The 15,447-nt window shown below is 36.6% G+C and overlaps 1 protein-coding gene across 1 annotated transcript; it reads left to right on the top strand.

The window, feature by feature from the left end:
- Nucleotides 1-1,701: 1,701 nt before the first annotated feature.
- Nucleotides 1,702-2,712, top strand: LOC104906080 (50S ribosomal protein L10, chloroplastic). Its single transcript, XM_010694793.4, has one exon. It carries the CDS (start codon nucleotides 1,838-1,840, stop codon nucleotides 2,522-2,524), a length of 687 nt encoding a protein of 228 aa, XP_010693095.2. The 5' UTR covers nucleotides 1,702-1,837; the 3' UTR covers nucleotides 2,525-2,712.
- Nucleotides 2,713-15,447: the final 12,735 nt, after the last annotated feature.

The following is a 15,447-nucleotide window of genomic DNA, read 5'->3' on the forward strand; positions in this document are numbered from 1 at the left end:
TAGGTTAGAGATATTAAGCGACAAAACCCCCCATAATCCCTTCCTTGAGAGTTGAGACCCCAAGCTTTAGCTTGCAGGATGAAAATGTTAGGACCAAACGAATGGGCTCCCGCCATAAGAGCATCACCTGCAGAGTCACGGATCACAAAGCCCATCACAGCATTACCGTTATTTAATTTGGAGCCATCAAAATTAAGTTTGCAGAAGCCAGGAGTAAGGGGGATCAGGCCGAAACAGGACTTGTGCGCGGTTTATTACTCTTGGTGTTTGCAGCTATAATAGGCTTAGGCTATGTTTAGTTCACCTGAAATTTTCTGATCAAAACTTATCTGATCTGATCTGAACTTATTTTTTCTGATCTGATCTGAACTGATCTGATTACAAGATCTTATCTTTTACATTTTTAACAATATATAAGAAAAAATATAGTCATGTGGGGTCTTGTTTGATTCGTCTCAATGAATACTTTATTAATATTCAATTATTATAATTTTTACTAATATGTAATGAAAGATATTTAATAGTAATAATGATTTTTAAATATAAGCATGATCTGAACTGATCTGAAGTTATTTTTTCTGATCTGATCTGATCTGATTAGATATGAAATAAGCTAAAATAAGGTGAACTGAACATAGCCTTAGAGCCCATTTCTTCTAAAGTACGAGCTTTGGACCACGAGGTAGCACAATTACTAATAATAAAACCTGCCTTCTCGGAGGAAACCACTTCATCATCAAAAACAAGCTTATTCCTGAAGAACCACACAAACCACCAAGCAATGGAAAAACGCGATATTTCTAATTAAGACGATAGCGAGAGACAAGCTTTCAAAACAGAACGGAAAGAAGTAAGATCTATATTTGCTAAACAAGAAAGGGGGGGGGGTCGGCCAATCAAACGAGGCCTTAAGGTGGGAAAAAAGTATCTAAAGTAAAAGAGCAGGCAAAACAAAGATGGCCTACAGATTTACCTGCATTATTACAAAAAACGCATTGTTGCGACCAAAAAATATGACTTTTCTCAAGACGCAATTTAGATGGGATACCATCGTTACAAGCTTTCCAAAGTTCTTCATTCAATTTTCGGAGAAATATCAAGCTTTCAAATTCAGTTATACTCAACTTTTTTTTAAAGAGGAGGGAAGAATCCCTTGAGCAAGAAAAAACCCCACTTTTAACCGAATACTCACCAACGTCAGTAAGACCATAGATGAGATAATCTGGTTGGGACTTAGAGGACATATAAATAGAACAAATGTGCAAAACACCTATAAGACTTAAGAGAATAGTATAAATTGGATACTACACTTTTTCAACTTTTTTTTTTATCTTTTTAAATAGGTACAAGTTAAAAAAAGTTTATTGGCGACTGAACATTAGGGACTTGCTAGCAAATAAATAAAAAGTTAAGCAATTAGCCCAACCATTGGAGTGAGTAGCTAGAATTTCATTTGCTAGCCAATGTAGCTTAACTAAGCCAATTGGCTTGAGCTAAAATTGTGGGCCCATGTGGGATTTTGGTGAACAATTTCTATATTTTTCTCTATAAAAAAAACTATCTTACTTCAAGTGGGATCTATTCATATTGGCTAACCATTGGAGGAGTTTTGGCTTAAAATGGAGTTAGCTAGAAAAATCTATGTGATACTCTAAGCCAATTTTCATTTTGCTCTACCATTGGAGTTGCTCTTAGCCTCTCTCAATAGAAGTTAAAGTGAGTGAAAAGAGACCAAGGGGATAGATAAGCCGGAAAATCCAACATCAGCATACCTCTCGTTGCTATCTCATTCCCCCTCCATTTTCACCCCTTCAATCTTTCTCTCTCATCAACAACAATGGAAACCACCCTTTTCCTCTCGAAACCCCTACCCCCTACTAAACTCTCTCACTCTCTCACCTCTTCATTCCCAAACCCTCACAAACTCGCCTTCTTCCCCACCACCCATAAAAAACCCACATCAAATTTCACCATAAAAGCCGCAATCAGCCGCACAAAGAAGGAAGAAACAGTGGAAACAGTTAAAAGCCACCTAGAAAACTGCTACCTAGTTGCAGCAATCAACTACAAAGGTTTCACTGTAAAACAGTTCCAAGAACTAAGGAAAGCACTCCCAGAAACAACAAAACTAGTGGTTGCAAAAAACACACTAGTTGAAAAAGCAGTTGAAAACACACAATGGGAAGCCATAAAACCTTGCATGAAAGGTATGAATGCATGGTTATTTGTTCATACTGAGGAAATCCCAGGTGCATTAAAACCTTATAGAACATTTCAGAAGGAAAAGAAGCTTGAAGATAATGACTTTACTGGTGCTTGTTTTGAGGGTAAATTTTATGGGCCTGAAGATTTTAAAGGTTTGGAGACAATGCCGTCTAGAGCTGATGTTTATGCCAAATTGTTGGGTTCTCTGAAGACCCCTGGAATCGCTCTCGTCGGTACGCTTCAGGCGCCGGCCAGAGATTTGGTTTTAGTTTTGAAGGCGTATATTAATAAATTGGAGGAGGAGCAGCAGCAAGGATAAAAGTATGAGATGTTTTAATGTGTTTTTTGTTTGTTTTTGTTTTGTGTATTTGATGTTGGGAATGTGTTTTGGGTGTTGTTGCTACTTGCTAGTGGAGATATGTAGAGGTGGGAATTGGGAAATCATTAAATGTATCATGAAATCAAATTGTTTTTGGCTATGATCAAGTGTCGGTTTCCTTGTTAGTATTCGTGGATTGTGAAGAAGGAAGTAATTTGATCGTTTTCGCGGTCCCTAGTTTTCTGATTGTTGCTAGAATAAGATTATGTTTATGATTGTTGTGCTGTTGTTGAAATAGCTGTGTAGCTCTCCTTGAGAGTTCTTTGTGGACTGTTTATAGTGAATTTGGGAAACCCAAATTTCTTGGCTGCTTCCGGCCGCCCCTCCTGCTCTGGCGCTTGACTGCTTTCACGCCTTCAATGAGTGAGTTGTTAGTTTGTGGCTTTGTAAGAGAAATTGTTTAAATATGAATTATTGAATTTATATGACACTAATTTATGACTATTTGGATTGAAATGTGTTTGTAAGTATAAGTTATAGAATTAGTAATTGTTGTGGAATGTGGAATTGAATTAGGGATTATATGAAATGTGAGTTGTGGATGTCATTGTCACTCAATTTCATATCAAACCATTCTTAATATCTGTCCACATATTAGTGTATATTCATCTACAAAATGAGTGCCTAATAGTAGTATGGTGATGCCCCTTGGTGTAAGCTTAGTATTGGTCTTGCTGGACAATACCTCTTATCCAGCTCTTTGTGCAATGTCTGATATCGGAAATTTTTTTCCACTGTCATTCAATAATAGATCCAAGGATATATCAAGTACTGATGTTTTAATGTGTCTAACATCTGTAACATGACTTTAATGTCTGTGTTTTTCCTGTTGGTCCTGAATTTATGGTTCACACTATCTGTAGTCTTTTGTTTTTGGCTCACCAAAATTCCATTTTGAGTACTCTAGGGTCCTTTACTTCCATTTTCACAAGCAAGTACTTGTATAAACCAATGCATATTATCATCCTTAATCATTCTTGTGAGGTCATCTAAAACTAAGAGATTGGGAAAAGAATTAGAGTAGAGCATTGGTGTGAGATTCATAAATCTGTCAGGGTGAAGGATGGGATCATGAGGAGACATTCAGAAGAATATCTTTAGTAATGATGAGAGGATTTTCTCGCCTTTTCTGCATTAGGCTGGCTTGACACAAGAGTCCAGTTGTGAAAATGGCAAAACAGAAGCGGATATCTTAACACTAAACATTAACTTGTCCAAAACAGAAGCGGTTTAAAGTTGAATACTGTGTGTATTCTGTAATTGGAAGCTGAAATTTAACACGATATTAACTTGTGTTTAATTTTTGACTGACGTAGAGCTCTTTGGCATGCAATTTGGGTAGTATGATATGGACAAGGGAAATAGATGAATTGATATATGGTATGTTTGGGAATGTGGAATTCATTTGCAAATTCTGAATTGAACCAATTCATCTGTTTGGGAAAGATATAGAATCTGAATTGGATTTGACTCAATTTCAACATATGACAAAATGGGGTTAATAACTAGAATTCTGAAATTCCTCCTAGTACCTTGTCATTTGCAAATCCATCATTTAGAATTCCACATTTGAATTCCATAATTTCAAATGAAGTCCATGTTCCCAAACACTACCTAAATGTATTATGAATTTCAATGATATAGAACCAAATGTTTTTTAGGTTGTGAATCAAATTAAAGCAAATCCGAACTCTCCTTGTTACTGTTGGTGGATGGTAAAGAAGTAAGTAATTTGATCGTCTCGTTGTCCCTAGTTTTCTGATTGTCTATTTGCTATAGAAAGTTTATGTTTATGTTTGTTGTGATGCGGTTGAAGTAGTTGTACAACTCTATTTGAGAGTTCTTTCTGGACTGTTTATAGTGAATTTTACTGTTTTGAAGAAGTTTATCATCTAGTAGGCAATGAGAAAAAGGAGAGGTAAATGGGGCAAGAAGCCGAACCAAAGACCTGATTGTTGTGAGCACAACCATGGAATGTTCAGGTGCTAACTTTACCGTGTGAATTGGGTTATTGATTTGTGTAACAGAAGATGAATATTTTTCGTCACTTTTGCTGGAGGCAATGCACAACTTTGTATTATCTCTTGTTTTTGGAAATGTTACGTTGTTTTCAATCATTACATGGGAATTTCGCAATTAGTGTCGTACACGGAAGTTGACCTTATCATTCTTTTTCTCTTCTCTTCTATTTTTCTTGTTTTGATCTTTGGATTTGTGTTTTGCTAGTAGTATATGGGGCTTTACAGGTGGGGAATTGATGATTTGTATATTACACATTTTGGGAATAAAATTAGATTCTCTTTGCCTATGATGGAGGTGTCTCTTACTTTCTTGAGCTTTGGTGAATTTGGTAATAATTGAATCAAGTATCTTCCTTTGGCTTTTTGGTACTTCAGAATAGTAAAATCTGTGATGGTTATTATTCTTTGGCTCTCCAGTTTGTTTGATTGTATATCTGATGTATTTTTGGTTGGGTGGGTTAGTATTGGTTATTGGAATTTGGAGACTCTTTGTGAGCTAAGGTTTATTCCACTGTTACCAAGATTCATATACTTTGACATTAGAAATCAGAAAGTAAGATATGTGTGTCTGTAAGTTATATAATGCTCCTGAGTCCTGATCATGCAATGTGGCTGTTGAGATAAGCTATCATTCAACATAATCCACCCAAGGTCAGTAGACCTGGAATCAATTTTTGGCAATGTTTCTCTGATATCTGATTTGCTCTGTCTATTTCCTCCTATTTGCAACTGATGAGCCAAGAGGTCAAGAGTTGTGACAGCACAGCTTATTTAGTGCCTGCAGACAGCTTAGAGCTGTGTTTATCTGTGAATCAAGCTTCAATGTTGAGATGCTTCAAGGAATTTTCTGGCAGAGTGTGAGGCATTACGACTCCATTTGGCTGCGCGTAAAATACTTTCGGTGTAAAATGATTTTTGTGGAAAACAATTTACAATGCAAACCACAATTCCAAAATTAGTTTTCCGTTGTTTGGTACCATGTAAGAAAATTGATGACGTGAAAGGAAAATGAAAGGGAAAGTAAGGAGGTAGTGAGAGGAGTGTACAACAGAGATAAGGAAAACAGTTTTCCCTTCATTTGGAATGGAAAATAGTTTTTCCTTCATTTGGAAAGGAAAATGGTTTTCCATCATCGGGAGACTAATTTTACTCCAAGAAAAAATGGTTTTATACTACTTTGCAAACCAAACAATGTAAAATTGAAAATAGAAGAAAACAGTTTTCCAGTAAATTGTTTTACGCCCTACAAAAACAGAGCCTAAGAAACATACATCATTGGAATCTTATCAGAATCATCACTTCTTGTCCTAGTATTGATTTTCAGGGTATTGATTTTAAGGCTCTTGTTTATGAGTTTATGCATGGTGGAAGCCTGGAGAGCTGGTTGCACCTGAACAAGTACTGTTAAATATGACTTGAAATCTTGTGAATGGCATAAGGCTAACTTTGAATGCACATATCTCTCAATCTATAAATGATTTTGATGTGATTCAAATTGGAGGTGATAGCTTGTTCAAAGAGCTTTCCAACGATAGGTCATATGCCCAATTTCGATGAGAAACCAGAAAGTTATGACTGTTTTACGAAAAGCTGACGGAGCTGTTTCGTCCCGGGCCCGACCGGGCGGATTTCGCCCGACCCGGTCGGGCGGTGCGCAGTTTTGAACGCTGAACGCGTTTTCCGATATATTTTTCGTTTTAAGTTATCTTTTAGGGTTTGTACGGGTTCCTTATGATTATAAAAGGGCTCTTAGTGTTTATTATTATTAACACAACTTATGAAACACTTTTAGCCTCTAGATTTAGGACTCTTGTATTATTCTCTCTGATTTTCTCCATTATAGTGAAGAAGCTCTAATCCCCCACCTGTGGATGTAGGTCAAATTTGACTGAACCACGTAAATCCTTGTGTTATTTGTTTGTTCATCTTTATAGTTTTCTCACCTTCATTATTTCATTGATTTTCTGTTCCGCATTAATCAAACTACAACACATCCGTTATAACAAACTGGTATCAAGAGCTTGGTTGTTTTAAGATCTTAAGTGTTTATAGAAAAAGTTTGATTTTTTCATTATGTCAATGAAATACAATATTGAGAAATTTGATAGGCAAGTAAATTTTGGCCTATGGCAATTAAAGATGAAAGCCATCCTGGTTCAAAGTGGTTGTTACAAGGCTTGGTAGGTGCATCCAAAAAGCCTTCGGATATGACGGATGATGAGTGGGAGGATATGGATTTGAAGGCACTCTCAGCATTCATTTAAGTCTATCTAATGAAGTTTGAGAGAGGTTGCCAAAGAGACGACTGCTGCGAGTTTGTGGTTGAAGTTGGAGTCACTTTATATGACAAAATCTGTGACCAACCGTCTACTACTAAAATCTAGACTTCATGATCTCAGTCTAGAAGAAGGTAAACCGCTTGAGTCTCATTTAGATGAATTCTTCTCTATAATTATGGATTTGCAAAATATCGATGTTGAGATCGATGATGAGGATATGGCTATTAGGTTGTTGTGTTCTTTACCACCTTCGTATAAGCACTTTCGAGATACCTTATTATATGGTAAAGATGATTTGAGTTTGCAGGATGTTAAGGAGGCCTTAACTCAGAGAGATTTAATTGACAATAAATTAGTTAATAAATCTAATAATTCTGCTACACAAATGCTTTTGCTGCTCATGGTGGAAAGAATTCTGGAAAAATCTGTAACTATTGTCATGTGAAGGGTCATATTAAATCTGAGTGTTGGAAATTAAAGAAGAAAATGGAGAAAGGTCCAATGAGGGCAATCTGCAAATATTGCCGACGCTGTTTCTGATGATGATCTTGCACTTTAGGGTTACAAGATTTGGGGTAGCGGTTTCTACGATCTCTTTATGTTTGGTGCCCTTTTTTGAGATCTCTTGGTAAAACGAGAAACTGTGTGCATTTTGCTATGGAGTCTATGATAGATTGTTTTTGCGTTATAAAATAGTCTATGGTTATGCATTAGATTTTGTTCTAGTTATGCTATTTCTTATCTCAAATTTGGTACTTTTGTGATTAGTAAGTACAATTGCAATTTAGAAATTATGTTGTCATTCAGTTTCTAGAATTGCCTTTGAGTTTGTTGTTGAGATGAAGAAGTGTTTGAAGAGAGTTTGGTCAATTTGATGAAGTATGCTAGCGTTGGTGACTTTATACTCTCGATCTAGGCCATGTGATGGTTTTGTATACGGATTTTGTGTTCGAAGACGCATCGGTACACAATTATAGAAGATGTCCGTTTTCTGGATTGCCTACAATGGGTAGGTTTATGGAATTTTGCTTAAGGTGGAGGTTCTATGGTGTTTTTTGGTTGAGCATCATTTTTTGGTTTAAGGTGGAGTTACCTTGTTTGATCGGTTTCAAGTCAAGGTGGAGATTTGTTAAATATGACTTGAAATCTTGTGAATGCATAAGGTTAACTTTGAATGCACATATCTCTCAATCTATAAATGATTTTGATGTGATTCAAATTGGAGGTGATAGCTTGTTCAAAGAGCTTTCCAACGATAGGTCATATGCCCAATTTCGATGAGAAACCAGAAAGTTATGACTGTTTTACGAAAAGCTGACGGAGCTGTTTCGTCCCGGGCCCGACCGGGCGGATTTCGCCTGACCCGGTCGGGCGGTGCGCAGTTTTGAACGCTGAACGCGTTTTCCGATATATTTTTCGTTTTAAGTTATCTTTTAGGGTTTGTACGGGTTCCTTATGATTATAAAAGGGCTCTTAGTGTTTATTATTATTAACACAACTTATGAAACACTTTTAGCCTCTAGATTTGGACTCTTGTATTATTCTCTCTGATTTTCTCCATTATAGTGAAGAAGCTCTAATCCCCACCTGTGGATGTAGGTCAAATTTGACTGAACCACGTAAATCCTTGTGTTATTTGTTTGTTCATCTTTATAGTTTTCTCACCTTCATTATTTCATTGATTTTCTGTTCCGCATTAATCAAACTACAACACATCCGTTATAACAAGTACAATAACAATGAGATCCCTGAAGTCCATAAACTCAGCCTTCTTCAAAGGGTGAATATTGCTCTTGATGTGGCTGCTGCACTTGATTATCTCCACCATGGCTGTGAAGTTTCTATTGTGCACTGGGACCTAAAACCAAGCAATGTCTTGCTTGACAATAATATGGTTGCTCATGTTGGAGATTTCGGCATCGCAAGGTTTCTGCCACAACCCTTATACCCAAATCAGAGTAGCTCAGCTGGAGTGAAAGGAACTATTTGTTATGCTCCACTAGGTATTTTCTACCTCTAACTTGCTTCTTTAATGACTTGTAGTATTCTTTTAGCTCCATCTCCTTCTTACCATAAAGTTTTTGTCGATGAACTTATTTTTATGAAGGTTTTTGATTATGAACTTATGGTTTCCAACCTCCATAAGGGAATGGTCTTGCTTGCTAAATGATCAACATTCTGTTTGGTTGGACGGAAAACATCTTTAATTGAATTTATCCCAAGGAACACACTCTGGTTGGTTCCTCACAAGAAAAGTTAGAGAGATAAGGAAAATTGATAATGGAGGGAGAGGATAGATGGGAAAAGAGAAAGAGGAAGGTAAAGAAGAGGGAGAAAAGAAAAATATTTTCTGTCACTAGTAGAACTATGTTCCACTATTTACAAACTAAACAAAGGAAATTCGGAAATCACTCGTCTAATGAACAGTTATCTTTCTCCAATGCTTCTATACTGATGGAGAATCTCATTGACAAAGTATGACCTTGGAGTTGATTTATCAACAGCAGGCGACGTTTATAGCTTCAGGATCCTTCTTCTAGAAATGATGACTGGAAAAAGACCCACAGACGAGATGTTCAACGAAGGGCTCAACCTTCACACATATGTGAAGACAGCTTTACCTAACGGCTAACAACGTGACACGTTGTTGATAGAAGACTTTTAGACGACGATGATTACACGGTGGTGAATTGCATGGTCTCAGTGATGGAGATTGTGGTGGCATGCTCGAATGACTCAGCACATGATCGGATGAGCATAACTGACGCCTTCGTTGAACTCCAAAGCGTAAGAAGAATCATTCTTTAAGGTAAGAATCCACTTCCTTCTATTTTATACAGAAACAGGATAGGAACCAGCTCTGCAAAAACGATCATTAGATAAAAAGCTGCCTCAAAGATATGTTTACATCATAGCTACATGGAGTTTTCAACTAATTTATGGTGTTAATGTTTATCTTTGTAGGAGCAAGAAGTTGATCCAAGACGTTTAACTCCATCTATATCATTATGTATATTCTTCAGGCTTTCAGAAGCTCTTCTCTATATTAAAATAGAATAAGCTAGTTAGCGAACTTATACAACAATATACCTGTTTAACACTATTATGATAGTTGCCATTTGCCAATATCAGTAATTCAGTATATCACAATCTAATATTTGAAATTTTCCTAATATGTTTTGATGTAAGTATACTTTTCAGGTTTAAAGTTGAATACTGTGTGTATTCTGTAATTGGAAGCTGAAATTTAACACGATATTAACTTGTGTTTAATTTTGACTGACGTAGAGCTCTTTGGCATGCAATTTGGGTAGTATGATATGGACAAGGGAAATAGATGAATTGATTAAAATAATTTAAACTACGTGTCTAAATATTTTCAAGTAATTTATCTCTTTACCTTGCCTATTATGCTCATAAAATGTATATTAAATATCAAGGGAGTGTTTGGGAATTAGACTTTTGGAGCAAAAATTAGAGTTATGGACCACTTTTAGAGTTTTGACTAGTCAAAAACTCTGAAAGGGGTGTTTGATAAAAGAGAGTTTTAAAGAGAGTTTTGGAACATGTTCCTAATAGGAGCTTTATTTTTAGAGGATTAGGTAAAATAATGTTCAACGACATTTTTTGCCTCTAATAATAATACTACATATATGTATTAAAATGTCCATAAATATCATTTCAACAAACAAATGACAATAAGCTTTTAGCAATCAGTTAATAGTTACCAAACACATTTATAAAAGTTGTCAAATCAGCAGTCAAATCTGCTGAAAAAAAGTTAAAACTCTAATAGTAAACTCTAAACTCTAACCGCTAAACTAACTCTATTTGCCAAACAGGGTCCAAATATTTTGAAACAGATAAAGTATTATGTAAGTGGTTTTTAGAGTTAATGGTCAAAAGAAGAAATAATGATGAAAAATAGTTTCAATATACTCCGAATTGATATTGATTCGATCCACAAAGGAAACATCAAACCACCACATATAAGTTGTTTGTTTAGAAACATCAAAGAGAAACCTCAAAAATTCCACCACACAATTTTCCCTCCAAACCACCACCACCACCCTTTCTTTTACAATTTACCCTTCCTCCATCGCAACCCCTTCCCCTCCTCCGCCGCCTACCTTCCCATCCCCTACCGCAACCCCTTTGCTTTTTCCCCTTTCCTACGCCGACACCTCATTTCCCCCAACTCAAGGTAATTTCTCATTCCTTTCATGGTAAATCTGGTGGTTATTGGTTGGGAGGGTGGTCCATCTATTAGCTGGGTTGGCTTTTGGTGGGAGGGATGATGTTTAGTGGGTCGTGGTGGTGCTTCATTGGGTCTGTTGGTGTCTTAAGATTTTAGGTTGCGATCCAATAGGTTGTGCGGTGGTTTTGGGGTGAGTTTTTTGATGGCTGTGCTAGGGTTTGGGGTGGTGGAGCGGTGGTTTAAGGTGGTGATTTCGGATGGAAAGGTAGTGGTGTTAGGCGGCTGGGCTGGGGTTTTGAGTGGAAAGGTGGTGCAACTGGTGGTAGGATGGTGGTTGTGGTGGCAACGGGGTGGTCAAGGTGACCATGGAGTATAGGAAGGAAAGGATAAATGATATCTTGGGTGGGGGTGGGGAATGAATGTAGAGGAGTTCGGGTTTTTGGGGGTAACCAAGGGGTAAAATAAATGATTGAGTAATGGACCTTTCAAACAACAACTAAATGAATCAATTTACTTGATCCCCTTACTCTTTTGTAAAGATCCTTAATTAAATGCCCTTATTGTTAAATGAGAAAGGCTATGTGGGTCTACACCAAAAGAAAGACTATGTAAGATAGAGGAAGTGTTTATTGGTAATTTGACATGATATTTCTTAATTTTTAGCATTTCTATTTGATACCACTTGTAGTTGGCTACTACTTTCTTTGTGTTTTTTTATATATATTTCTCACTTTCCATTTTTGTATGTTTTTTTTAACTTTCTCACTTTGAATCTATCTATTTTAGGCTGTGAAATCTTCCAGCAACACCATCGTCTGCCAGCTAATATTTACATCTAATACCTAACCAAAATAATAAAATAATACCTTGTGGTCCCCAACTCTCCCATTAAGATTCCACCTAATCTCTCTCCCTCTACTCATTCTCGATCTTTCTTCTCTCTGACTATCCCAAGTCCCAAACCACCCATTAAATCCTCTCATTCAAACTCATAAAATAATACATTGTCTAAGAACCCATCGAATTTGCATTTCTTTGTAAAGATCCACCTACTATTTAGGGCCTTACAAACTCTAGAAAGGTCTGACAATAACAAAGTATTATTACTCATAATAAACTTTATTTCACTGTTAATAATCTCTAACCAAAAACTTGAGTCTACAGATCTCATGGCCTCTGCATAGGTTCTAGGGTTCTCTTCCAATACTAAACATTGACATCTTTCTCATTTAAACACTCATTCTCAGCTAGAAAAAGGTCGTAATAAATTCAGGTTCAAAACTAGACTCAATTCTAGCTCACTTACTCCTTTTAGGTTATAAAGTCTCACTAGATCTAGATGATGTAATGTCATGATGCAAAGTAGAAGAAGATGCAGCAGACAAACATGATTGTACACTAACTTTCATAGGAAAAACATGCTCAAAGAATTCAACATCCATTGACTCTCTAATTGGACCAAAACCAGATACATAATTAAGAATAAGTCTATATATGCAGCACTATTAGAAGCATAATCAACAAAAACACCATATATAGTTTTAGGTCCAATCTCACTCCTTTGAAAGCCAAGAATTGATATTTTACCCAAAAACCCCACACTTTGAGGTAGCCCAAATTAGGCTTATAACCTTTCTAGAATTCATAGGGAGTTATATCTAACTTCTTATGGGGAACTTGGTTAAGAACATATCAAGAAGAAAGAATAGCCTCACCCCACATGTTAGTAGGCATACTTTAACTAATAAGCATTGAATTTATCATATTTTATCGCTCAACTATTCCATTTTATTCGGGTGTATAGGGAGTTGTAGCCTCATGAATAATTCCATTAGACTCATAAAATTTCTTAAGAGAAACTCCATCATATTCTCCACCCCTATCTGATTTTTTTTTGAGAATTTAAAGTTTTTATTGACTACCAAAACAAAAGGTACAACCTAAGAGGAGCAAGCTAAAGGAGCCACCCTCCCCCCACCTTCTAGGAAGGGTTTGGAAGAGAGGCCCTCACAGCAAGCTCCTGCCATCACCTCCTGGACAGGCTCAGGGATCAACATAACATAGAAATCCTATAACAAAAGTTAGCTTACATCCTCTCCATGTCTACAAGCAACATTAAAAATAATTTGCCTAATAACCTGCTGAGGGCTAAGGACCTGATCATCAAACACCTTCCTATTTCTCTGCAACTAGATATGATATATACTCTCCACAAATACCATATTAAGTAGCTGATGCTTGCTATGAGCCCCTCTACCGTATTTAGCAACGGTAGGAATGATAGTAACAAGACTGGTAACAATAGCAGCATCAATTAATTGCAGGCAACTGCTCCAAATTTGTTTGCTGTAAGCACAATTAAAAAATAAGTGATCTTGGGTTTCATCAGCCATTACACAAAGGGCACCTTTGATCTCTCACTATCTCCCATTGAAATAGCCTATCTTTTGTACTTAGCGTACCTTGAAGCAGTAGCCAAGTTATAAAGATGGCTTTAGGATTTTCTCTACTGTTGCAAGTGATTCTTCTCCACTCCATCTTAGGCCTATCACCTCTCATAAACCAGTAACACTTCCTGATAGAGAATTTATCTTGATGCACAAACTGGCTGCAGGTAGTATCATCAAAGAGAGCATGCCTATAATCAAAATTTTTCTTCATAGACCAAGACAATCTTCTAGGAATATTGACTGTCCACACATGAGCATGCTTAATATAACAGACATGAAGCCACTTGATCCATAGCCTATCTTGTTTTAGAGCCAACGCCCAAAGATGCTTTGCAATTGTAGCTTTGTTCCAAATAGTGATTTCTGTAAAATTCAACCCTCCACAAACCTTCTTGTTACACATATAATCCCAAGAAACAAGAGATTTCCAAGAAGTAGTATCCAAGCCTGTCCACAAAAAACTTCTAAGAGTAGTCTGAATTTCTTTAAACACTTTCTTTGGGGAGCAAGAATATCTGGCACCAGTATGCTTGGATTCCATGAAGAACTGAGGATATCAATTGTGCTCTACCAGCATAGAAAAGCTTTTTTGCTATTCAAGTTTTTACTCTAGCCACAATTTTTGCAATAAGTGGCTTACACTCATTATAAAACAGCTTCCTAGAGTGCAAGGGCACCCCTAAATATCTAATGGGGAATCTCCCAACTGACATCTGAAGTATCTCTTGGAGATTTTGGATTTCTTGTTCCTGAATCCCAGCAAAATATACATTGCTCTTGTCAAGATTGGTAACAAGCCCTAAAGCAGTAGAGAATTTATGGAAAGCTTGCATAAGAAGAGTGAGTGAACTTAGGTCAGCTCTTGCAAATAGAAGCAAGTCACCTGTAAACATTAAGTGTGTGATACCAAGTCTTTCACATCTGGGATGAAAGTTGAAGTCTGGATTAAGCTTTAGGAGATCTAAGCACCTTGATAAATACTCCATACATATAGCAAAGAGGAAGGGAGACATAGGGTCCCCTTGCCTTAGACCTTTCTTGGCAGGAAAAGGAGGGCTAGGAGTTCCATTTATAAGTATGGTGTAATTTACAGATGTAACACACCATAATCCACTGTACAAATTTTTGAGGGAACCCTATTTCAGATAGCATCATTTGTACAAATGGTCATTCTACAGAATCATATGCTTTCTTCAGATCAATTTTGACCATACATCTAGGACTGACTTGCTTGGTATAGTACCCTTTAATAAGTTCAGTTGCCAAGAGAATATTGTCATAAATAGATCTATTAGGTATAAAGCCAGCTTGAGCAAGATCTACAACATCACTAATGACCTTCTGCAGTCTCAAAGTGATGATTTTAGCAATTATCTTATAGATTACAGAGCAACAAGCAATAGGTCTCAGGTCCTTAACATAAGATGGATTGGGGACTATAGGCGCAAGAGTTACAACAGTAGCATTTATCTCACTAGGCATAACTCCATTATCAAAGAAATCCCATATAACCATATACATTTGTGGTTTAATAGTATGCCATATTTTCTTAAAAAATAAGCTATGAAAACCATAAATGCCAGGGACTTTAGAGACATCAATGACTTTAGAGCATAATCAATTTCATCTGATCTCAATCTCTTTATCTTAAGGTCTAATTAGTTTTCATCTTCGGCTTTATAAATTAGAAATTTTTTTCCAACCTCATCCTTAGAACTCAATAAATAAACCTTAGTATAATGTGATCAGTCATCAACAAAAGTAATATAATATTTCTTTCCTCCCCTACTCATGGAATTCTTAAAGTCACCTAAGTCATTATGGACTAACTCTAATAAAGAAGAGGAAGATGACACATTTTTGTTGAATGTTTTCTTAGGGCGCTTAGCTTCTACACATACTTTACATTTATCAA

The sequence above is a fragment of the Beta vulgaris genome, chromosome 2, assembly GCF_026745355.1.
Source record: "Beta vulgaris subsp. vulgaris cultivar EL10 chromosome 2, EL10.2, whole genome shotgun sequence".
In the NCBI taxonomy this organism is placed as follows: Eukaryota; Viridiplantae; Streptophyta; class Magnoliopsida; order Caryophyllales; family Amaranthaceae; genus Beta; species Beta vulgaris.